The 26,031-nt window shown below is 41.4% G+C and overlaps 2 protein-coding genes across 21 annotated transcripts in view; both read left to right on the forward strand.

The window, feature by feature from the left end:
• The window catches only part of FRMD4B (FERM domain containing 4B), a 358,959-nt gene extending 344,572 nt beyond the window's left edge, over positions 1–14,387 (forward strand). For 13 of the 14 annotated variants that reach the window (XM_086366868.1, XM_086366871.1, XM_086366869.1 and 10 more), the window contains 4 exons: positions 2,429–2,548; positions 3,533–4,344; positions 8,527–8,659; positions 12,644–14,387. In XM_086366868.1, the coding sequence (XP_086222994.1) occupies positions 2,429–2,548; positions 3,533–4,344; positions 8,527–8,659; positions 12,644–12,764 (1,186 nt within the window). In that variant the 3' untranslated portion in view covers positions 12,765–14,387. Of the gene's footprint in view, positions 1–2,428; positions 2,549–3,532; positions 4,345–8,526; positions 8,660–11,234; positions 11,324–12,643 lie in introns of all 14 variants that reach the window. The other variant, XM_086366878.1, reaches the window with a different exon arrangement.
• A 9,626-nt stretch (positions 14,388–24,013) lies between these two features.
• LMOD3 (leiomodin 3) overlaps positions 24,014–26,031 on the forward strand; it is a 45,761-nt gene continuing 43,743 nt past the window's right edge. For all 7 annotated transcript variants that reach the window (XM_086366880.1, XM_086366885.1, XM_086366887.1 and 4 more), the window contains exon 1: positions 24,014–24,207. The gene's annotated coding sequence lies outside the window, so the exon portion shown is untranslated. The remainder of the gene's footprint in view (positions 24,208–26,031) is intronic.

The following is a 26,031-nucleotide window of genomic DNA, read 5'->3' on the forward strand; positions in this document are numbered from 1 at the left end:
GCTCATTGTATTACTACCATCCTTAGCATTTACAGATAAGTACACTGAGGATAAGAAAGCATGAATCACTTGTTGGGTACATCAATTAGTAACTGTCAGAATTGGGATTTAAACCGACATAGCCTGACTGCAAAGCCTATGATGTGATTTTAGCCAACATGTTTTATTGCATCTCAGGAAAGATGGAAATTAGTCTCAAAATAAAAGAGGATTATTTAGATGAAATGATTTTTCATTTATGAAAAGAGAACCAACATTTTGTTATGTTTCTGATCTGTCAAAGACCAGTGAAAATCTTTATTTCATATTAGCCCCAATTTGTAGATTAGCATCTAAGAACTGTTGCCTTAAACAATAGAGATCCAGGTGTCTAGAGCTGTGGTGTCCAGTTCAATTAAAAGCAAATAAAATTTAAAATTCAGCTCTTTAGTCCTACCAGTTGCATTTCAAGTCCTGATAGGCACATGTGGCTGATGTCTGTGATGCTGAGCACCACAGATAGAGCACATGTCCATCACCGAAGAAAGTCCTGTCAGATAGCACTGGGCAGGTATGTTTATTATATCAGGGAAAACAAAGCTGTTTCAGCAAAAGGAATCATAACTGGGAAAATCATTATCTTAAGAACTTATTATGCCTCCATTCCCTATAGCTTCGCCCTATAGATGTGTTTGCTCTTTCATCCAGCAATTTCACTTCTAGGAATTTTTCCTCTTGAATTAACTACAGGATCCTTATCTCACAGCATTGTTTATTCTAATGACAAATAAAAACAGCCCAAATGCTCAACTAGTGGATTAAGTAAATTACAGTCAGTATTTATGGTGGAATGCTGTACACTCTAAAATAACAATGTGACTGAATATTAAGCAACATAAAATGTTAGATCAAGTTGTGTTTTTTCCTTAAGTGGGTTTTGAAAGAGAATTTATAGTAAGATCTAATTTTTTGTTTTTAAGGGTATAAACACAGTAATTTTTTTTTAACTTTTTTGCCATGCTTTTGTAGTAAGTGAAGTGTAATCGAAGTTGTTTTTAATTAAAATAATTTCAAATTCTGTTCTCACTGTGCTGGGAAGTGGACAAAGCAATTTAAGAATGCTGTGAATGACTGTCTACTGGCCAAATTCAGCCTGTGACCTATTTTTGTATTTCCGATGAGCTAAGCATGGTTTTTAGAATTTTGAATAATTGGAAGGAAAATAAAAAACTAATATTTTTTGTGACAATCTTGTAACATAAAAATTATATGAAAGTTGAATTTCAGTATCCACAGTCAAATCTGATTGGCACACAACCACCTCCAGTCACATACATATTGTCTACACTGCTGTTTTACGTCAGGGGCAGAGCTGAATCATTGGGATAGCCTGCAAAGCCAAAAATACTTCCTATGAGACTTTTTACAGAAAAAGGACTTGCTACCCCTGCTCTCCTTGCTTTCAATGTATTTTATTGAGTACACTCTTTTTCAAAAGTCTTTTCGTTTTTTTCCTTCATATTTATGACTCAGAGTCAGATCACTTGTGCTTCCCCTAAGACTCATCTAAGATGCACCTGGATACTAAACCACAAAGACAGTTTTCCCAATTATCTCTTTATGTTCCCATTCCTTCCGCTTCCTGTTTCTTTTTTTGTTTTTTAACTGGAGTATAGTTGATTTACACTGTTGTGTTTGTTTCAGGCATATAGCACAGTGATTCAGTTATACATATTATAATTATATATACAATTATTAGCAGTTATTCATATATATATATTTTAGATTCTCTCCCCTTATAGGTTCTTACAAAATATTGAGTATAGTTCCTTGTGCTATATAGTAGGTCCTTGTTGGGTATCTATTTTATTTTATGTTGGAGTATAGTTGATTAACAATGTTGTATTAGTTTCAATATATAAGTATACAATAAGTATACAATAAAGTGATTTAGTTATACATATACATATATCTGGGGTTTCCCTGGTGGCTCAGATGGTAAAGAATCTGCCTGCAGTGCAGGAGACGCCAGAGACATGGATCCAATCCCTGGGTCGGGAAGATCCCCTGAATAAGGAAATGGCAACCCACTCCAGTATTCTTGCCTGGGAAATCCCATGGACAGAGAAGCCTGGCGAGCTACAGTTCATGGGGTTGCAGAGAGTGAGACATGAGTGGTGACTTAACACTTTTTCACTTTTCACACATGTATCTATTCTTTTTCAGATTCTTTTCCCATGTAGGTTATTGCAGAATATTGAGTAGAGTTCCCTGTGCTATACAGTAGGTCCTTGTTGATTATCTGTTTTATATATAGTGATGTATATCTGTTATTACCAAAATCCTAATTTATCTCTCCCCTTCCAGTAAGTTTCTAAGCAGCTTATTACAAATTTGCCAGAAATGTTGGGAGGCTCATCATTTTCTGATTTCTTTCTTCCCATCACAGAGAAATGCTGTCCACACACAGCAGTCCTTACAAAACTCTGGAGAGGCGGCCCCAGGGAGGACGGAGCATGCCCACCACCCCGGTTCTCACCCGGAATGCCTACAGTAGCAGCCATTTGGAGTAAGAGAGCTTCATTCTAGCGGCTTTGTCTCCACTGACTTTTGCTCTAAGATTTTGTTTCACTTTGCTGTGTTTTTAATCACTTTCTGCAAGAGGACTTTATGGCTCTACATTTTCTATGCACTTAGCAGTTCAAATATATCAGCCAAGAAAATGTTCTTGAAAATATATCTTGCTTGGGTAGATATTGGATGTTTTGTGCCTTAATTCTTCCAACCAGACATTACTCTCTGTTATTCAGTGGTGTGGACGAAGATAACGACAACAGTGACGTTTTGAAGTGTTTACTTGAAGGCTGTGCTGTTTTATATGTCCTATATTATTTAGTCCCCACAAGAAGTCTGATTGGAGATATTAGGTACTGTTTTTGTCCTCGTTTTATATTAAAGAGAGGGAGATTAGTTAAATATCTTGTCCATGTTCATACAGCTGGGAAGTGATGGAGCCATGAGTTAACCCAGAGATCTCCAGTAGCCTGGCCAGGCTTTGGCCCCCCCAACCCCCATCATCCACTCGATGGACCTGGTTTTGAGTGAACTCCAGGAGTTGGTGATGGACAGGGAGGCCTGGCGTGCTGCTGTTCACAGGGTCGTAGAGTTGGACACGACTGAGTGACTCAACTGAACTGAACCCCATGAATGCTGCCATCACCCTAGTCTATGTACCCTGCTATCCTGTTGGGAAAAAGGACCCTCCAAAGACATGTGGGTTTTTCTTAGGCCTTGATGCAGGTTGTCCATCATCGGTTTAGCCTCTCTGTTTTCAAAGAGGAATATGGACTGCCCAATTGATGGAACCTGTTTCTTTTCTCATTTTGACCATGTGAACCCATTGAATTCTGTTGTCGGGCAGCTTTGGAAACCTAAAAAAGTCCTATTGCAGTTCAAGAGCTATCAACTCATTCGACATGATGTCCTTTTCCCTTATGTCAGTCCTCCTTTCCTTCTTTGTCCTCAGCAAGCTTGCCTCTCTTTCTTCTTTCAGACCTGAGCCTTCATCTCAGCACTGCCGCCAGCGGAGTGGAAGCCTCGAGTCTCAGTCTCACCTGCTCTCGGAGATGGACCACGAAAAGCCATTTTTCTCCCTCTCCAAATCCCAAAGAAGCAGCAGCACTGAAGTCTTGGATGACGGATCTTCCTACACCAGCCAGTCGAGCACGGAGTATTACTGCACCACGCCCGTGGCCGGCCCCTATTACACCACCCAGACGCTGGACACTCGCTCCCGGGGTCGCAGAAGGTCCAAGAAACAGAACGCCTCGACTTCCAATTCGGGAAGCATGCCCAACCTAGCACACAAGGATAGTCTGAGGAATGGCGTCTACCCCAAGAGTCAGGAGCAGCCTTCTTCCAGCTGCTACATTGCCGGGTACACGCCCTACGCGGAGTGTGACCTCTATTACGCCGGCGGCTACGTCTACGAGAACGACACGGAGGGACAGTACAGTGTGAATCCTTCCTACCGGTCGTCCGCCCACTACGGATACGACCGCCCAAGGGACTGCAGCAGGTCCTTTCACGAGGACGAGGTCGACCGGGTGCCCCATAATCCGTACGCCACACTCCGGCTGCCGCGGAAGGCTGCCGCCAAGTCAGAGCACATCACCAAAAACATCCACAAAGCCTTAGTGGCAGAGCACCTGCGAGGCTGGTACCAGCGGGCCTCTGGGCAGAAGGAGCAGGCCCACAGCACACAGACTAGCTTTGACTCAGACAGGGGCTCGCAGAGAAGCCTGGGCTTTGCCGGGCTGCAGGTCCCCTGTTCTCCGAGCAGCCGTGCGTCTTCCTACTCCTCAGGTAAGAATGGTACCCAGATTGCATCTTCCTCATGTGCCCCTGTTCCTGCCCCACCCCCACCCCAAACCACCCTCCTCAAGGGTGCATGAGAGCAGGACCCAAGGTCAGACAAGCGTAGCCATTGGATGGAGAGGCAGATTCAAGTCTAACAAACCTTTCCTGGGTTGGGGGCTTTCGTGTATTTTTATCTTTTCTGGGTCTTCCACTGACAGGCACATCTCTCTAAAGTGTTCTGGGCATTGGGATTATCAAATACATGCTGCTGTATATAAAATAGATAACTAACAAGGGCCTACTGGATAGCAGAGGAAACACTGCTCCATATTTAATTAATAACCTATAAGGGAAAATATTCTGAGAAAGAAATAATAACACTAATAAATATATATGAAAAGTGAAAGTGTTAGTCGCTCAGTCATGTCTGACTTTGCCACCCCATGGACTAGCTTCCCAGGCTACTCTGTCTATGGAATGCTCCAGGCAAGAATCCTGGAGTGGGTTGCCATTCCCTTCTCCAGGGGATCTGCCCAACCCAGGGACTGAAGCCGGGTCTCCTGCATTTTTTACTGTCTGAGCCACCAGGGAAGCCTGATGTGTGTGTGTGTGTATGTGTGCACTAAATTTCTGGGCTGTACCCCTGAAACTAACACAACATTGTAAATTAACTTTCTTTCAATAAATATATTTATGGCATAGAGATTTGGTATATTAAAAGAATAGCATAAACCCTTTAGGTAAGCAGAAAACCATCAGGATTATACATCCTTTCTTGATCACCATGAGGAACTGGATCACCAAAAGGCAGTTCATTCTGAATTCTCTGGTCCATGCATGAGACTTCTAAACCTCACTGGAGCTGGCATTTACTAAGCACTGTTCCTGGCACTGTTCTAAGTATTGTGCAGGTCTTGACTCAATTCAGTAATCATATATACTCCACATTATGGCTGATCTAAGGGACTTTCAAAGATCATTTTGATTAAAGGCATTCTCTCCATGCGTTGACTTTTGTCCCTACCTCCACTGTTACTGCTGGAGGACTTACCTGCAAACCTCCAGCTGTGCTAGGTACTTTAAGGAAAGAAATGGGGGCCTAAAAGGAGAGGCTGTGAGCATTTCACTTCTTCAGCAAACGAGCAGGCATGTCCAAGATGCTGAGGAGTCGGTTTAGAGCCATTTCCTGGCCTGGATGAGTTCACGGTTTAGTTAGCAACCAGAGGAATGTATGAGTGTTAAGCAGTGTTAAAGCTCTAAGAAACAGGAACTGTGTGAAAAAAAACTGAGGTCGTGCATCTTGCCCCCCTCTCAAGCATGACACCTTAGTGAGACATAGCTCAGGGATTCTTGAATCACTGTGTGGTCATCAGTGAAAACTGTTCCTTTAAAAGTTTCCTAATGTTGACAAGAGGCATTTCCATGGAGATTTCTGTTTGGGTTCTAGTGTTCTGCTATTTGTGCGAGACTTTGGACTTTCCTGCTTATTACCACATCTAACATGAAAAGCCTCCTGTACTTACTTCTTATTTGTGGCTCTGATGTAGAGAAGGCCTTTCTTGCCCTTCAGGTTCAGGGTGTGACATGAGAAACTTGCAGAAACTAAAGAATGAGGGCTGAGACACATGTGGATGGTCATCAGGGCACAGGGCTGGGGTAAATCTACCCCATCATCACTTCAACCATTGAGGCCAGGGAGAAGCAGGTGTAACTCAGAAATTTCAACATTCCTGGCCTTTGGCTCAGGACTAGGGCAAAGGTGAGAATGGAGATAACACTTCCTGGTGTGAGCCTTTCTGATATGCAGCTCAATTTTGGCCCCATGGGCCAAAAAGCATCACGTTTTTAAGGAATTAGGGGGATGGAATCAGTGCTCTCAGAATTGCCTTTTGGAATTTTCCTCATTCCTGTCTACATTTTATAGCTGAGGAAATATGTTTCAACAAGCACGCATCATTCTCATGGAAAGAGAAGTTTCTGATGAATTGGCCGAATCAGTCGGGTTTTGTAATCCCTTCTAGCCACCTAAAGGCTCTCCGAGTTGACTCAGTTTTAGTAGTCAGGACAGCCACCATTTATTGGCGATTTAACGCTGTGCCACCCGGCCTTTTCAGCACTTTATGTGTACTCTGCCACTAAGTGTATGCAACAATTCTGTGTGATGAGTGCTGTTGCTATGCTTATTATTATTACCCTAATCTTACAGATGAGGCACTTCTGGCTTAGAGTGCTTAAATGACCCTGCCCATAGGAATTCTATTACTGCTCTGATATCCCAACCACCACGCCTCACCGCCTGACTTAGAGTTATGAAACCTTCCTGGAAGTGGGACTTTTACATCCTGAGTCAAATCCTTGTGGCATCCAGGACTACGGATGAGTTTTGAAGTGTGTTAGTCTCACACTTACCACATGTGCTTTGTGGTTATAAAAGAGAGGAGGAGGTTGGCCACCAGGAACAGGAATCAGAGGGGAGCTGAAAGGCTCCAGGAGCAGGGTGGGGCTTTTGAGTCTTGGGTGACGTGCATGGCATTGTGCACAGAGGCATGGAGCAGGGCTCATTTTAGAGTTGTTGTTCAGTCGCCAAGTTGTGTCCAGCTCTTTGCAAACCCATGGACTGCATGCTTCCCTGTGCCTCACGATATTCTGGAGTTTGCCCAAGTTCATGTCCATTGAATTGGTGATACCATCTAACCTTCTCATAGTCTATCGCCCTCTTCTCCTTCTGCCTTAAATCTTACCTAGCATCAGGGTCTTTTCCAATGAGTCTGCTGTTTGCATCAGGTGGCCAAGGTATTGAGACAGGACAGCAAATGCCCAGCAATGGGGCATTCACTGGGTTTTGCTCCCGTATTATGCCCTTGCTTTATTTTTTTATCTTGTTTTTTACCATTTTTAAAGAAAAAATTTTTAATTGAAGTGTAGTCGATTTACAGTGTTGTGTTAGTTTTAGGCATTTAGCAATGTTATTTAGTTATATATGCATATGTGTATTTATGCTTAGGAGGCCTGGCGTGCTGCGATTCATGGGGTAGCAAAGAGTCCGACACGACTGAGCGACTGATCTGATCTGATCTGATCTCTGATATGTGTATATATATTCAGATGCTTTGCCTATATAGGTTATTATCTAATATTGAATAGTTCCCTGTGCTATATATATATAATAAATCTTTGTTGTTTTTCTGTTTTACACACAGTAGTATATATATGTTATTCCCAGATTCCTATTTTATCCCTCATGCCCACCATTCACCCTTGGTAACCATAAGTTTGTCTTCTCTGTCTGTGAGTCTGTTTATTTTATAAGTAAATTCATTTGTATTATTTTTTTAGATTCCACATATAAGTGATATCATATGATATTTGTCTTTATAATTTCACTAGTATGATAATCTCTGGTTGCATCCATGTTGCTGTAAATAGCATTATTTCATTCCTTTTTATTTAGATCCTTGTCTTGTTCTAGATTAGTCCCTCAGAAGAACTAAATCTCTTCTTCCTGAAATCTTTCCTATACTATTTACCTTCCCCATACCTCAATCCCAAACATTTTTTAAAAGGCAAAAACGTGCCTTGATCCTACTGGTGGTTGATACCACCTTTGGGTGAAGAACCCGCAAGTTTCAAGAAGTCAATGTATAGAATTGACTTGTATTGAATTGACAATGTACAGAATTGACAAGGTAAGACTTGTCGTCTTACCTTTACAATTGAAGCCTATCAGGCTATCCAGCCACCATAGCCTTACTGGGAGACTGGGAAAATTCTTTTAGTATATGAAAACTGTTTTTTCTGGCTTGTCTTTTGGTTTTTTTTAATAGTGTATCTTTCAATTAACTTTACTCACATTTATAATAATAATAGCTACCATTTATTGCTAGGCACAGTGCTAAATATTTGCACTAACTAGCTTTTTTAATCCTGATACTGTCCTGTACAGAATATATTTATATTGTCCCCCATATTTACAGATGAAGAAACTGAGGCTTAAAGAGGACAAACTGTTTGCCCAAGGTCACGTGGCCAATAAGTGACCAAATTGGAATAGCAACTCTCTTGATTCCAAACACTGGTTTTTAAGATTGACTTTGCATGCAGCTGATTATAACATGCATATAAATGACCCAAACAGTTCTCACTTTGAATAGTCCCACTAATTTTGTCTCTTTTCATTTTTATTTCTAGTGTCTTCCACAAATGCTTCTGGGAACTGGAGGACCCAGATAACCTTAGGGCTATCCGAATACGAGATCCCGGCACATTCTTCCTACACCAGCTGCTATAGCAACATCTATAATCCTTTACCCTCTCCAGGCAGGTAAGAAAGCAGTGCTCAAAAATTTTATTACCCTTTTCCTGATCTAAAGAATTCAGGAATCCAGTTTTATTTTATGAACGCTAAGTAATCTAGCTCAAGGGTTGGCAGATTGTAGTCTAAAATCAGCTGCCACCTATGTTTATAAGTAAAGTTTTATTGGAAAACTAGACATGCTCATTCATTCACTTGGTGCCTATGGCTGTTTCTGTACTTAGAAGGGCAGAAGGGAGTAGTTGCAGCAGAGATCTTATGGCCAACAAAGCTAAAAATACCTAGCCCTTTAAGAAGAAGTTTGTTAATATTTAATCCCGCTGATTCAAATTTGACCCTCTTAGAATTCTATACTTTAAGTTCTGTGTCTGAAGGGTTCTTTTTAATTGCTGTACTTGAAACTGTATTATTGATATACCCGTTTAAGACTCTCTTGGAACCTGGCAGGGAAAAATCTCTCTATGCCAGAAAACGCTGTTCATTCCTCCTAGACAGTTGGTGGGCTAGATTTCGAACATTTGCTGCCTTTTTGTGTCTGCCCCTGTGTTCATTAAGCAGCAGCAGACGCAGCCAGCTGTCCCGAGTGTCTCCTTTGTAAACATTTAGAGGGAATAGACAAGGGGAGTTTGTTAAAATGTGGTTTTTTAAAAAGGTTGCAAACTCTGGATTATGTTTTTCAGTTCTTTGCATACATGGGAGGAGTTAAAATGGAAGCTTTTGTTTTTCTCAATCACTTTCTCACAGAATAGAATCTGTACCCCTGGTGCTAAGAAGAAGTAAAGCACTTTCTGGTTTTGTTTCAAGAAAAGTTTAATTTTGCTTTCTCTAAGTCAGATTACTTCAGGCATAGGAGGCTTCCATAGACTGTAACTTTTTAAAGGTGAATATTGGTGAGTTTGAGGTTACTTTCTTATTAAAGCACTCAGTGTTATAAGCAAATTGGAGATATTTAACCCCAAAAGACTTGTTTTTCTTCTCCATATTTAGCTAAAGTTTTTCTTGGCTTAAAATATCAGGCCAATTGTCTCAACTCAACAAAGGGTATGCTCAAAATAGAATTTTAATGAAAATATACTTCAGAGGACATCAGATAGCTTGGAGTTCTGTAAATAATGCTTGTAAATGCATGAGGAGCAGGAAGACTTTGGCCCAAAATTTGAGCTGAATTTTTTCAATTCAGTTCTAATCACTTTGTATAATACATTTGCAAGTAATTTTCCTCTTGGCATACTTTCACTTTTTGTTAACTGAATTAGAAACTATATAAAACAAACCATTCAGGGCATAAGACGGTTCTAATATCCTAAACACCACTTTTATTGGACTCAAGAAGTGTTAAACATTTTAAGAGAGTATCTATTTTTACGAAGTTTATCCACCTACTTCAGCCAGCCCAAGAGGGCCTGATAACAGCGTCTGGTGTCAGAGGGGCATGATATACAGGAAATTAGAAACTATTTAAAGATCCCTAGTGTGTGTGTGCATGTGCACAGAATATGAGCTCATTGTAGAAACTAGGAAAATAATAAAGGAATAAATAAGTAGGACATAATCTACCCATAATTCCACCATCTAGAGATATTAGCTAGTAACATTTCTGGCACATGTCCCCCATTTTTCTGTACTCATTTTTAACATGGTCATAATGATATCATATATACAATTTTATATCCTTCATTATACATGAAATTCTACACCCCAATTTTTTACTTAATATCTCAACATGTATATTCCTTTAAAAAAAAATCTCTTTAAGCATTGTTTTATGTGACCAATATGGTATTCCACTCAGTAAATACTTTATGTATTTATTTAACAATTCCCCATAGTTTGATTTTAAATGACTTCTAAATTTCCTTTCTTTTTTTTTAATTGTAAGTAATGCCTTTGAGAATCTTTGAGCTGAATATTTGTCTCAATTCCAGATTATTTCCTTAGGATATATTCCAGAAAGTTGGTTTAATGGATCAAATTGAAAAACATATTTTTTAAACCCCTGCTTTCTAGAAAGATTTGCCAACTTACCCTCCTATCACAGAGAGTTATGGAAATGCTTATTGCTACCCATTTGTCGGTTTAGGATTTTATTTTTATTATGAAACAGTCTGATCAATATAACTCGACCTATTAATAAGCCACGTATGATAACAATCCTCCATAAAGCTTTAGAAATTTGCTCTAAAATCACATGCTTTTTATGACAATATAATTTTTAAATAACAGAAAAGTTGGGTTTCAAGATAAAGATAAAAGCTTTAGATCTGCCCTTAAAGATTTGAAATATTGAGTCATAGATGAGTTTGTTTTTTAAAATGAAGCATGTATTATGTATTTCCTGAGTGTCCAGAGCTTAATAATGTGAAAGAAAGCTGCAAATTGATACCAATAATTTTTTTCCTTATATGATGTAGTACAACTGTCAGCAGCATAAACTTTCCAAAGTTAGAAATGTTGAAGTCTCTTATGCTACTAGTATGTGTCAAATTCTTGGCTCTGCTACTCCAAACTGTTTTAAAATGATTTTTTTTCTTTCACTTCCTGTTTTCCATTTCCTATCCCCTTCCTTATCAAACTCTATTACTAGGCAAAACCAAGGGCTTCTGTCCCGGAGAATGGTTGTGTCTCCAGAAATGAGATCAGTTATAAATTCTCTTTTAAGTGTAGCCAGCTGTAGTAAGTACAGTGCCTCCAGTCCGTGTGTTGCTTCTTGCATAGCAGGAGCTTTGCCTGTTCTGACTGATGTGTGAAGTTACAGATATCTGCCTTTGTTTTTGTATTACCAAAAAAAAAAAAAGAAAAACCCACTAAATACCTGGCTTTGCATAGTGTTTCTTTCCAAAGCGCTTTTCCAAAGGACTTTCTATTCACCTGTACTAAAGGACACTGAGATTTAAAATAAAAAGAAAACTACTAACTATCTAACCTATTCTAACCTCCTGTTACAGGAATGAGGTTTTGCTTATTGGAACGGTGTGTATAACAGGATGCCCTCATTTGGATGTATTTAATACCTTCCAAATGGGCCCGTGATCTTATGTGATGCTGTTTTAATTTACACCTGACCCATACACCCTAGGGATGTAAAATGTCCCAAGGTACCCTTGCCTCCCTTTAAATATACTCCTTTGTTTCCAAGAAAAACATCTAGTATATGTCTCTTAATTTGAAGAATGCTTAAAGGGTGACTGTCAAAAACACTTCAAAAATCGAAAATACTACTCTCACACAAACAGAAAATGAGGGTATGTGAAAGATTTATTTAACTCCTTCATGAGAGAACTAACAGAATGGTAAAGCTATTCCCAGAGAATTCAAAAGACTGAATTCCACACACCAAAAGAGAGAGTACCGAGATAAGATTCCTGCAGTTGACACAAAAGCAGTTAATATCCTACTGGGCAATAAAACTATGACCATAATCTTTTTACTAGACAGGGGGTTAATGTGTATTTCTTCTGTACAGAACCCCCCCAAGTTAACATGTAACTTAATCTTGGTACTCATCCATGGTAAATGAAAGTTAGACAAGTCTGTCTCTTGGGAGTTTCCTGGCGGTCCAGTGGTTAAGAATCCACTCTGCAATGCAGTGGATGTGGGTTAAGATCCCACATACCATGAAGCAGCTAAACCCACCTACCACAAGTACGGAAGCCCGCACGCTCTAGAGCCTGTATGCCACAACTGGAGAGTCCATGCCCACAGTGAAGGATCCTGCATGACGCACCTAAGACCCGATGCTGCCAGATGAATAAATAAATATATATTTTTTTAAAAGTCTGTCTCTCAAGAGAAATATATACTCCTTGCATGGGCCTGTTAGACCATGTTCTAGTATGACATTGAAAAAAGCGCACAGTCATCCCTTGCCTTATTTTGGAGTTTTGAACTGTTTTCTTAACTGTGTTTTCTACTAATTTCTTTGAGTGTAGTAACCTTTGTACTCTGGGAACAAAAATAACCCCAAGGTGTAACTTTTCTGGTTTCCTTTCATAGACCGTACACAGAGACCGGTCAACTGGACGGTACAGATGGAAGCCGGCTGGAAGACAGCCTGGGGAGTAGTGAGCAGAGGCTCTTCTGGCACGAGGACTCCAAGCCTGGAACATTAGTCTGAACTGTGGGTGGGCCCCTTGACCGAGCACTGCGTTCTCACACTCGTGTGCCTTGCAAAATGTGTTCGTCTTCCTGGGAGGCCGTAGGCTTTAGAAACCTGAAGGCATCTGAGGTGGAAAGGAGGACTCCATTGGCCCCAGAAGGGAATCACACACTAAGCCGCACAAAGCCCTTGAATGACATCCCGCCTGTCCAAGTCCAGATGCTCACCTAACAGAGCAAGGGCAAGGCCACGTGTGAACCTTGCCAAGGACTTGGCCTTTACCAAGAGCAAGCACTTTTAAGGGAACAAAAGTGGTTGAAGGCAGACCTCAAAACTGTGAAAAGTGCATGCAGGGTCTCCCAAAGGAAAGGAGGACAGGGGAAACTTCAGAGCACAATTCAGGATGCTGAGAGAAGGGAAGCTGCAAGCTGTTTAGTCACTGCTCACCATCGGAAAGTTTGAATTTGTGAGCTGACGAAGAATTACATACTGTGTCTACCCAGACATGAACAATTCAGACAGTATTGGAAAATTACTTGAAGAGAAGCTGGATTTTCATGAAGTTCTGAATGAGTATAAATGTTTTTAGGCTGTTATCAAGAATGATGGTTTTCATAAGCACCACAAAATGGGTTCTGGAAAGACTTACGGCTGTATTGTCCTGTAATATAACTATGGTAGCAGATTGGGGAAAATGAAGCAGCCCACTGAGTAACTGACAAACTCTGCCTGGAAATTTTCTAAGGTACAATATCATTGAGTTCCTTTTTTCCTTTCTATGCCAACGGCATGAGCTATATTCTTCAGGCTGGTAACTCTCCAACATGGCTGTCATTGCAATGGCAGACTTGCTATGGAAAGTTTTTATAACCAAGAGTTTGGAAAAGTATTTTAAGGTGATACCGAAAGAACCTAACACAATATAAAGGAAAACAGCAACAACAAAAAGAAAGACACAAAACCCACATCATTTTCTACGAATTATGTGCCTTAAAATTGTGAACATTTGAAAAATAAGCATATTGTCTGGATTCCCCAGGTAGTTCTAAGTCACCAAGTGACAAAAGCAAGATTACTCATTAAAAACAAAAACGAAACCCTCCAAGCTGCAGTAGATTTAATTATGAGGCCTAAACTACCTCATACTTTCCTTGGAAGAACTAATTTGCTATGGTTTATTGTAGGATGTTTTGGAGTTTTCGTTTTTTTTTTTTTTTTTTTAAGCAAATATTTCCATATTCTAGATGGATCTTTTTTGTCATCTTTACTCTGCTTCAGAATTCCACAGAAGGTGCTCCTTCCCCCTCTTTTATACAAGTTTCTTGTTTATATTGTGAATAGAGAAGTTTCTGAACAACTTTTTGGGGACATTTTCTATCTATATTCCAAAGCATGTAATATATACATAAAGGTGATTTGTTAAACTGGTCCTTAGTCATTTGTATCATTAAAAATGAAGTTTTGGGGGGGATATTTGGAAAACAAAAAGACATGCAAACAAATAACTTATTCCTTTTTCCATATTTGTATAGCCTTCTAGAAACAGAAATACCCTTTTGCGTATTCTTTTACTGTTCTGACTTTTTTAGACCTATTATTTTTTTTACATAGGTCAATAAATTGAAGGTGTGCTACTGAAAATGTTTATGTATCTTTCCATTTATGTTCAGGGCTCACACAAAGCAATTGAAATTGCTCTACTTCAAGTAATCAGGCTGGTGAAGATTGCAGAATTTTAGTGATATTATTACTATATTTTATGGGTTCCAAGATGGCCATTTTTTCATACTTACATCGTCAAAAATCAGGGTGCATCTTTTGACTACTAACATGTTATAGTTGAATTAGCAATTTTTTTTTTCTTTCTTAGTGAGATATAAAATAGTACTGTGTCTTAGAATGGGTGAAATACAGTAGTTTATTGCCTCATGGAGGATAACCGTCGCAAATTTTTAGGCTTCCTAATCTTATGAATGTTGTTTATTTGTAACAAGTCATTCTTTCTAGTTTTGCAGACTGGCAAACAGGTCTTTTACATTCAGGAATATATTTCTGTTATCTTTTAATCCTATGCAATGGGGCAAGGGGCGTGGGAAGTGAAATATAGGGAGATTAGTATTTCTGTACAAGTACTTTACATTGAAATAAGGTATCATTTATTTTCCTGTTAAAGAAATGATACGCTCAGAATTGCAGGTATACCTTGAAAAAAATAAAAACTCGACTCTCAACTACGAAAAGAAGATACAGAAATTGAAGACACAGTGGGTCTGCTCTATGATTTTCCTCTCATCTTTTTTTGAAAAACACTTCCTAAACATTATTGATACATTTATTAATAACCAAAAAGTGACAGAGGTAAATTTTTCAACATATCAAATTGATATGTTTTTATTGCAAAATATCATACCCTCATCTTAAAAATCTTAAGTTCAAACATGAAGCAAATATATAACATAAAAGCACCATCATGCCCTATAACAGCATTACCAGATACAATTGTTAATTTATTGTGTATCAGTTCAGATTTTTTTCTATGCCTATAGTAGTTTCTTTAAAAACAGCATCATATAACAAGTACACTTTTAGAGCTTACTTTTTTCATCAAAACATGTTGGGCCTCACTTTTTGTCAGTATATATTGATCTACCTCATAAAGATGTATGTTTTACAAGGTGGATTGAAAAAAATTGCCTCACTTTCCTGGATGTTTTTTTCTCTATTTGAGGAAAGTATCCAAGGTCTGTCTTTGTATTCATAAAAGCTTAATGTTAAGCAATAAAGATTCCAGAATTGTTTTGAACTATTAAAGCCTGTTCTTAGGAACAAAGGTTCAAATGTCAGTCCTTAAGAACTTTCAGAATTGAAATGATGCCTTTCTTCGGTACAGTACAAAAGTTTTGATGTGAAAATGCAATGTCTTCCTGAAGCCTTAGAGTGCAATGAGGGAGAAACAAAAGTGATCGGCTGGAGTAGCTTAAAATGATCATTAGTCCTATGGCGGCCAAGAGTGGTGAGAAGAAAGGGGACGTGAATAATACCTTATTTTGTGGGACATGAGACCTTTCTAGCAGTGATGCTGAAGCCTGATTTTAGGGATTGGTAAGAAAAGATCCAGTTAAGCAAAAAGGAAAAGAAGCTCTCCTAGGCCTTGGAGAGTGGCATTATGGCGTTTGCCATGGCCCCAAAAGCTAGGAGAAATTTAACCAGTTTTAGAAAGTGAAAGAATAGGAAGGCAGATTTTTTCCAGGATTAAAGAAATATAGGTAATAAAGCTGTCTTTTTTGAGCTCTTGCCATTGTTGCAACGATGGACTGTTACAACACATTACTTCGTTTAATCCTTTCTTCAATTGTGTGACAGAAGTCGTCTTATCCCAGAAAAAGGATTTAAAGGAGTTCCCTGGTGGTCTAGTGGTTATGTCGCAGAAAGAGGGACCCCCTTCCAGGGCCCGAGAGTGGGCGCTTGTCTGACAGTCAGAAACGAATTGTTCCAGGAGACACACGTGCTGAGAAAGCAAGAGACTTAATGGGGGTGGGGTGCGGGCGCCCGGGGAAGAGAGCAGCATGGTAAGTGCACCCCTGAGAACAGCTCTGCCATGGAGCTTGCAGCCTCCAGTTTTAAGGTAACCAGGTTAGTTTCAGTTGTCTCTGGCCAATTACCGTGACTCGGGGTCCTTCCTGGTGACGCATGCGTGCGTGCATCTGCATGTGCGTGCATGCATGTCTCAGCAAGATGGATTCCAGTGAGAGTAGTTCTGGGAGGTTAGTAGGACTTTGGGACCACCCTTTCCTCTTTCCTTATGAGGTTTCCCAAATTCTTCTAGTTGTCGCTACCTTGTTCTGCATTCCTTATCAGGACCCCCTGTTTAAGCTAACTCATACAAGTGGTTAGTATGGTGCCTGGCCAGGGTGGGCAGTTTCAGTTAATGGTTTCCCTAACAGGACTCTGAGCTTTCACTACTGAGGGCACAAGTTTAATCACTAGTCCAGGAGCTAATCACATGCTGCAAGCCACACAGCACGGCCAAAAAAAGAAGAAAAGAAAATGATATAAAGAGATTCAAGAAGATTACGTGGCCTTGGTGGCTTGACCACGCAGAAAGTAAGTCGTAAACCCAAAATTCATACCTACTTCTGACTCCAAAACTTCTGCTGTCTATTGCCGTGATATTAATAAATAGGGACTGCTCACCAAGCACCTTCATTTAGTGGAAGCCAAAAGAAATGAAAAAGTAAGAGAAGGAGCGAACAGGAGGAGTCAGCCTGGGGAAGAGAAAGAGTGGCCAGTGGGAGGGATGCAAATCGGAATAGCATGGTGAAAATAACAGCGCAAAGGACAGTCCAGGGCAGTCTGCAGTTTGTGAGTTTTCAGGATGTGCAATTCAGACACTTCTTTCTGATCAGGGTGTGGCTTGAGGATATGCCTAATTGAAGGGCTAGTTAAAAACCAACTGGGCAAGAATTACCTCTGCACGAAGGGTGGAGGAGGAAAGCAAAGGCATTTAAGGAATGCACTGGAAAGTCCTAGGCTTCCCTAGTGGCTCAGTGGTTAAAAAAAAAAAAAAAAAATCCACCTGCCAGTGTAGAAGCCGCAGGTTCAATCCCTGGATCAGAAAGATCCCTGGAGAAGGAAATGACAACCCACTCCAGTATTTTTGCCTGGGAAATCCCATGGAGAAAGGAGCCTGGTGGGCTGCAAGGAGTCAGACACAACTGAGCTGCAGGCGTGACATGGCTGGAAAGTCCTATGAATTAGACTAGCTTTGTAACCTCCTAACCGCACTGCTCCCTCCTAGCACAAACAGAACTTTTCCCGGAAAACCATTCTTTATATCATCCTCTCCTCAAGTTCGTGAGAAAACGGTGCCATAAGGAGATCAAAGGTTGGAAAGCCAGAATGGGAAAGATCTCTTTAGGGAGACTGACAGCCCCAAAAGTGGGAAGGGCATTCTCAGCAGCCCTTCAATTAGCATTAAAGAAGCCTTCCTGGGAGCTGATAGTGGTTGTCTGGGCAGACATCACCATCTCTATAAAGCAGTGCTTATGCAGGCTTTGAAGTCAGGCAGATCTGGAGACACGCTGCCGGGCTTGGAACCAATCCCAACGTGACGGCTGTCTGGTTGTATGATCAAGGGTCATTTCCTAACCTCCCTGGGCCTCAGTTTCCTGTCTAGGACACATCACGCAAGGGTATTTTGTGGGCTGAACAAGATAACGCGCATACCAACGAGGACCTACTGTACAGAACCTGCGACTCTGTTCAGTGTTGTTTGGCAGCCTGGATGGGAGGAGCGTTTGGGGGAGAACGGAAACATGTATACATATGGCTGAGTCCCTTCACTGTTCAACTATCACAATATTGTTAATCGCCTATATTCCAGTACAAAATGAGAAAAAAAAAAAAAAACCAGACTCAAAGAAGTGACCGATCCAGGCAGTTTTGATACCTTTTAAGACAAAAGAAACAATAAATAGAGTAGCAAGAAAAACAGAAAAGATAATGCACATAAACAGCTCAGCACAAAATCTAGTCCCCAGCAGATGCTTCATAATATAAATTATCCCCCGAAAGAAAGGTGGTGGTGATGTTAAGGATTAGAGTGTCTAGAAAGTTGGGGTTCAGAGGATTTGCACTTTCTTAGTTTAACCACTGAAATGACAACACTATTGAAACAATTCATCATAGGTCTGAAGTACTGTCGGGAGCATATGGAATTTTTTTTTTTCTCCTATTTAATCCTCAGAGCAAGTTTGCAAGTATTAATCGCAAACAAAAGCTCGAGGAAACTGAGTAGTTTGCCCAAGTTACGTATCAAGAAAGCATGCAGGCTTGGATTGCAGTTCACAAATGCATTCAGTAGAACATTTGAAAATTACGAATTCGTGCCCCGCTGTTGTACACTGGAAGGAGGCTGCATAAAGATTACCCCAAGAAGTCAAACCGATTAAGATGTTTTCCTGACCTTTCAGTCAGAGCCCTCCTGCAAGGCCAGGCCTAAGGCAGGGTATAGTTTAAAGAGCCTGAGAGTGAGTGCCCTGGCTGCTTCACCCTGGGCTTGAGCCTGCTGCTGGCTCAGAGACTGGTACCTGCCTTTTCATGTGTATAAGAGTGCAAACAAGCCAGTTAGGAGGGTGGCCAGATTTAGCAAATGCAGGATGCCCAGTTAAATTTGTAAAATAGCTCTGATTTATTGGGGGAGGGAAAAAAAAGCTGCATATAGGACATTTGGGGTATCCTGATATAAAAAAATCAATAAGGGACACCAACCAAAATAATTCCACACAGAATATGTCCCATAGACATGGGACACTGGGCAGCCTTACTTGCCAGTCCTCAGTCCAAGGGCAGGTGGGACAGATGTATGAAAAGCTTTTGGGGATGGTATGCTAGGGACATAGGTCTTACACCTCTGTGTGGAGAGAGCTTGGCCCTGCTCAATACAAGCCTTTCTTCATATCAGAAACCTCCCAGGCTAGGCCTGGTTGGGTCTGTCAATATGTACAGAATGAAGCTCTTCTGGAAGGGCACCCCTGAGAAAACCTTTCCTAAAACAGTTTCCTCTGGCCTAGAACGCCGGTGTTGGCAAAATTGGTCAACGAGGACACCTAGAGGCTGGCATGGGTTATTGCAGGCAGGAGATTTCTGATGGGGCCACCTCACAACACTGAATTCAAATGGATGTACAAACCAGGTTTAAAGGCCCTTCAGAAAAAAAAAAAAATCGAACACCCGACAGTTTGATTTATTAGCAATGTCTTCTTGGGGAAGTTAAATTTTTTTAAAAATATCATATTCCAATAAGACAGAAATAAAAATTGCAGCATGAAATTGTAAGGATTCAGTAAAACCATGAACTCCCAGTGCCTCGGACACAGCTAGTGCTTATCATTGTTTGTTGTCATTATTGTTTCTAATATGACACTTTCAAGGACGTGGAATACAAGGGAGTTGTTATTAATAACTTTTAATAATACTATAAACTTTATCAATAAAATTAAAATGGTAAGTACCAATAATATTTAACTTTCACTGAGTACCAGGGCTGGGATTAGGTTAAAGTGAGTGAAATGCTTGCTCAAGTGCAAGATGTAAGGGGGTACCAGAAAGCCCAGATAAATAAAGATAAATAATATTTCAACACAATCTTTTAAAAATAATAAAGGGAATTCCATGGTGGGCCAGTGCCTCCACTGCCAAGGGCTGGAGTTCCATCCCTGGTCAGAGAACTAAGAGTCCACAAGCCAAGTGGCATGGCCACAAAAAATATATATATTTTTTTATTTTGTGAAAACTTTTATATTTGGAATTAGCCAGATGGACTCAGTTTGCATGCATGTGCACTCAGTCATATCTACCTTTTTGCAGCCTCATGGACTGTAGCCCACCAGGCCCCTTTATCCATGGAATTTTCCAGTCAAGAACACTGGAGCAGGTTGCCATTTCCTTCTCCAGGGGGTTTTCTGTACCCAGGGATCGAACCTGCATCTTTTGCATCTCCTGCATTGGCAGGCGGGTTCTTCACCAGCTGAGCCACCAGGGAAGCCCTGGATGATCCCAGATTTGTTGGCAACGTCATCATCAGGAGCCAGTCGAACACATGCCTTCTTCTCTCCATCAGTCCTGATCAGGATGTTGACCTTAGCCATGTCAGTGTCACAGAGCTTCATCACAGCCTGTTCGATTTGGTGCTTGTCGGCCTTGACCTCCACAATGAATACCAGTGTGTTGTCTTCTATTCTCTTCATGGTGAGGGGGACCTTGATGATGGCATGCTGCTAAGTCACTTCAGTCGTGTCTGACTCTGTGCGACCCCATAGACGGCAGCCCACCAGGCTCCCCCGTCCCTGGGATTCTCCAGGCAAGAACACTGGAGTGGGTTGCCATTTCCTTCTCCAATGCAGGAAAGTGAAAAGTGAAAGGGAAGTCACTCAGTCGTGTCCAACTCTAGCGACCCCATGGACTGCAGCCCACCAGGCTCCTTGGGATTTTCCAGGCAAGAGTACTGGAGTGGGGTGCCATTGCCTTCTCCTATGATGGCATAGCAGTCAAGTTTGTTTCTTCCAGGGGTGCTCTTCCTAGGATATTTGGGCTGCCTCCTGAGTCGCAGCGTTTTGGGCTGCTGGAAGGTGGGTGACATCTGGATTTTTTCTTTGTGGCTGTGGACGCCTTTCAGCACTGCTCTCTTGGCCTTCAAAGCCTTTGCTTTGGCTGTGGCTTTGGTAGGGGGACAGGAGCTTCCTTCTTCACCTTCAGCACCGTCTTTGTGAAAAGCCACAAAATATTTTTAAAAGTCAAAATAATCAAAACCTAGGCAAAAAAAAATCCACGATGAACAAAATATAAAAATTTTAAATAAGGTTAGAATCAGTATTACTGCTTATTCCTTTGGCCTCTGGCTCTAACATGACTCAGTACTAAACTACATTGAACTGCACTGTGCTGACACGTCATCCTGCCACCAGAGGAGGCGAGCATTAAATATACCCATCTTACAGACGAGAGAGGAAACCCAGAGGAACTCCTCATATACACTGCCCAGGGCCGCATAACTAAGCATAAAGCCAGAAATCTGTCCCAGATTGGAACAATTCTAAAGCTCACAACTTGCCCTTTCTATCTTCCCATTCACAAAGGGACGCAGGCTAACATTTTTCTACCCCAGGGTATAATTTCACTTGCGCTGTGTGTAGAATTGCCAGAGTTACTGAATAAAAGTAAAGTATACCCAGTTAAATTTGAAGTTGAGAAAAAAGTTTTAGTGTGTGTATGTCCCGTAATGTCCTTTATCTGACCACTCTCCTCCCTGCCCCATTACCAAGGCAACCAGACATTTTAATAAACAATTTCAAAATGGAATTTTGAATCTGCTGGATTAAGCCTGCCATATCCATACCTGAGCACACATCAGGAATAATAAAGGGCTTTAATAGAGTAACAAGGGCCAAAAACAAAAAAATAGAGGAAATTGGCTTAAAATCTTAGGCTTAATGGCAAAGGGACAGTTTGAGCTTTCTCTGGCTCTACCAAAGCCCTTTTTTAGCCCTTAATGAGATGCTTTGGGATAAGAAATTACAAGCCGGAGTTGAAATAAAGAAAATGCTTTAGGGGTTCTGTGCTGTGTATCCTACAAATGTTATTTGTTATTTTGAGATCTCTAGTTTGAGGAGACATAAATTATTTCCTTGGCACAACAGTCTGAACCCCAATTATTTGCTCCCCCTTACAGTGTAATGAAAATGGTTGAGAACATATGAAATTGGTGCTTTAAAAGCAGTGGTAATCATGTTGCCCACCTGGAGCTGAAACATTAGTAAATTTCAGCTCCTTGGAGCTCAATAAATTAAATATATTGTCAGAAGTTATTTCTTCCAATAATGTTGCTGCATGCAGATGGAGAAGGGGAAAATATTTCAAGGCCAGCCCGAACTTTAAGTCGTATTTGAGGAATTAGGTTTTTAATAATGTAAGAGTGAATCATTATAACACAACAATGGATTTTTAGGAAATTGCATGACTTGAACAACTATTTCAATTCCCAATGCACACCCTACCTACCTTGTGAAAAATTTCTAGATCCCTCCCAGGTAAATGGATCCTTCCCAAAGCAATACCTAACACTTCACACAACCCACTAATTTCCTTGTTACTGATGTGTGTGTCTGTGTGTATGTACACGCACACATGCATACTTATGTTTACTCCCCTCCCCACCTAATCTGTGAGCTCTTAGAAATCAGGGACCATGTTTTATTTAAATATGAATTTAGAATCTAAAATCAGCTTCTTGTCCAGCATGTAGTTGTATAATTGCATAGTGTTTCCATACTGTATTCATTTTCCAGAGCTGCCATAAACAAAGAGTCAGAAATTATGGATATGATGTGGGCAGGTCTGCTTTCTTTTGAGGTGCACGAGGGGGAATCTCTCTCATGTATCTCACTTAACTTCTGGGAGTTTGCTGGCAATCTTGGGCATACCTTGGCTTGTAATAGAAGTATCACCTTGATCCCTGCCTCCATGGTTATGTGACATTTTCCCTGTGTGCACATCCCACTGTCTAAATTTCCCTTTTTTATAAGGATACCAATCCCACTGGACTTCCCAAGTGGCTTAGTGGTAAAGAACCTGCCTGCTAATGTAGGAGACACAGGTTCCATCCCTGAGTCAGGAAGATCCCCTGGGAAAGGAAACCCACTCCAGTATTCTTACCTGGGAAACCCCATGGACAGAGGAGCCTGGTGGGCTACAGTCCATGGGGCACAAAAGAGTGGGGCACGACTTGGAACAAGACAACAATTCTGTTAGTTTAGGCCCCACCTTACCTTGCCTGCATCTGTAAAGACCTAATTTCCAAGGAAGGTTACATTCTGAGATACCTAGAGGGGGTTAGGACTCCAACATCTGAAGAATATTTTTGAGGTTCGAATAGCTTAAAATTATAGATTGACAGGCTCTAGTTGATTTTAAAATCTCTACTCAGCAGAGATTCTGAGGAAGGGGTAAATTCTGATTCAAAATTACCCTGAGTAATGATATTAAAGTGAATACACCTCACTTAGATCAGGCTACTGACATGTAGGAAAATAATGTTGTTCAGCCTGAATCTAGTGAACCAGGCTCTGCATTTGCACGATATTCTCAGCTGAGGCTTAGGCACATTCAAGGGTTATGTTGCTCTATTAACATCCTCTCCTCCCAAACCTGAAGTTAAAGTGATTGTTCAGAAGCCACACGCGCTCCCCACTCTAGGGTTTCTGTACAGCGACTTCAACTAGACCCGTGTATGTTACATCCACCTTGGAAGCTTGAAACCAAGAGGTACCAATGCTTCAGTCCTACAATGGACCCACTAAATCTGAATATCTGAGGGTGAACCAAAAGTCCTCGTGCGTGCTAAGTCGCTTCAGCCATGTCCGATTTTTTGTGACCCCATGGACTGCAGCCCACCAGGCTCCTCTGTCCATGGGATTCTCCAGGCCTAGAATACTGGAGTGGATAGCCATGCCCTCCTCCAGGAGATCTTCCCAATCCAGGGATCGAAGCCAGGTCTCCCAAATTGCAAGTGGATTCTTTACCGTCTGAGCCACCAGAGAAGCCCAAGAATCCTGGAGTGGGTAGCCATTTCCTTCTCCAGCGGATTTTCACTACCCAGAGATTGAACGCGCGTCTCTCAGGTCTCCTGCATTGGCATGAGGTTTCTTTATCTCTAGCGCCATCTATCGGAGGGTGAACCAAAAGGCCTCAGGTGATCCTCATATGAAGCGCAAGGCTCTAGACCCACCGAGCTGCACCTGGCCTCTCCACGCTCCTTGCCCTGGTCAGCGAATCCTCTTCCTCCTTCCTCTGACGGCTGTCTGCAGCTCCTTGGCCTTGGGGGTAGTCTTATCATGGTAGTTTCTACAAGCAAGGGTGCTGATAGAGAGTCCTGTCGTGGTCCCAGGTTTCCTGTGGAATTCAGGTACTGTTGATGAACCTAAGCCCTATGCATCACTGGGAACCTTGTTAATATGCAGTTCTGATCCAGGAGGTACGGGGTTGGGGGTCAGGGAGCCTGCATTTCTAAGGTGTTCCCAGCGCGGGCCTGTGTTTCTTGTCCGTGGCTCACACTTTAAGTAACAAGGAGCTGGCATCTGAACCATCCCTTCTGACTGGGCTTTAACGTGCTATTGACGGGTGACCTTTGACCAACGTGTGGGGGAGGAGGGATGGCAAGCTCCCTGTGTTTGAAAACCTTCATTTAAATTATAGTTGATCTTCCTCCATATATGTGGTTCCTTCATTTCTGCCGTTCCTCCGTATCCACAGTTTTGTAACCAAAAATTTAACCGTGGGTCGTGTAGCATTGTAGTATTTATTACTGAAAAAAAAAAAACCCACACGTAAGTGGATGCACACAGTCGTTGTTCAGGGATCAGCTGTCTGTGTACTTTGTCTCCTACAGAATGCCTCTGCCCTTTTCCTGAAGTTGGGTTTGTTATTTATTGAAGAAGCCATAAAACACCAGTGAGCTAGCTGGTCTGTTTCTAGTGATTCATAAACACTAATGTAGTGCCTATGTAGTGAATCTTCTAGAGTGCAACTGCTCAGGTGACAGTGAGTCTTCTTTCTCTGAAAACTACTCCTCACATTCAAAGGGCACTCCAACCCCCAAGGCCAAATCTTAAAGTGGACTCTAGAGCCTGGCAGTGTGGGTTCAAAGTCTGGCTCTGACACCTGCTAGCCATGTGATCTTGGGAAAGTCACTCGGCTTCTCTAAGCCTCCATTTTCTCCCCTCACTTCAAAGGGCTGATCTCCAGATTAAAGAAGATCGTATGTATAAAATGCATAGACAACAGCAGCCCAGAGTAAGCTCTCATTACGCACCAGCAGTGGTAATTTTGCTATTTCCTGACCTGACCCCTTAAGTATAGTTGATGGATACAGGGGTGTGTCTGAGCCAGGCTAGAGCAATCACATCCCCTCTAGGAATTTGGAATTGGAAAGTAAAAGCCTCAGAGAATGAATGCTGCTGAATCGACTTAGCAGCAGCAGCTCAAATGTTTGTCAGAGGATCAGTAGCATCAGTATCACCTGGGAGCGTGTTACATGATACACAATCTCAGGCTCCTTCCCAGACCTACTGAATACAGATGAATTTTCACAAGGTGAACATTACAATTTGAGACACACTAGGAGGAACGTCTACTATCTCCTTGGAAGGCATCCATCATGAGCTTTGTTTCTTTAAACCTGCAGCGATACCAATGCAGATTTTTATCAAATTGTTCAGTCGCTCAGTTGTGTCTCACTCTTTGTGACCCCGTGGACTGCAACACGCCAGGCTTGCCTGTCCTTCACCATCTCCCGAAGTTTGTTCAAGCTCATGTCTATCGAGTCAGTGATACTATCCAACCATCTCATCCTCTGTCATCCCCTTCTCCTCCTGCCTTCAATCTTTCCCAGCCTCAGGGTCTTTTCCAAAGAGTCGGCTGTTCACATCCGGTGGCCAAAGTATTGGAGCTTCAGCATCAGTCCCTCCAATGACTATTCAGAGTAGATTTTCTTTAGGATTTTAGGTTGTATTGTATCAAGTGTGACCAGCTAATGCCTTGTCTTTTTTTTTTTTTAACATTCTAAAAAATACTTATATTTTTGGCTAAGACCCATTTTAGCTCCGTCTTCATTGCTGTGTGCGGGCTTTCTCTGGTTGCAATACGCTGGCTTCTCCTTATGCTGGTTTCTGTTGCAGAGCACAGATTTTAGGTGCTGGGGCTTCAGCAGTTGGGCACAAGGGCCCTAGAG

Source organism: Bos grunniens, chromosome 22 (assembly GCF_055505025.1).
Source record: "Bos grunniens cultivar Pamir isolate PY7600 chromosome 22, Bosgru_T2T1.0, whole genome shotgun sequence".
In the NCBI taxonomy this organism is placed as follows: Eukaryota; Metazoa; Chordata; class Mammalia; order Artiodactyla; family Bovidae; genus Bos; species Bos grunniens.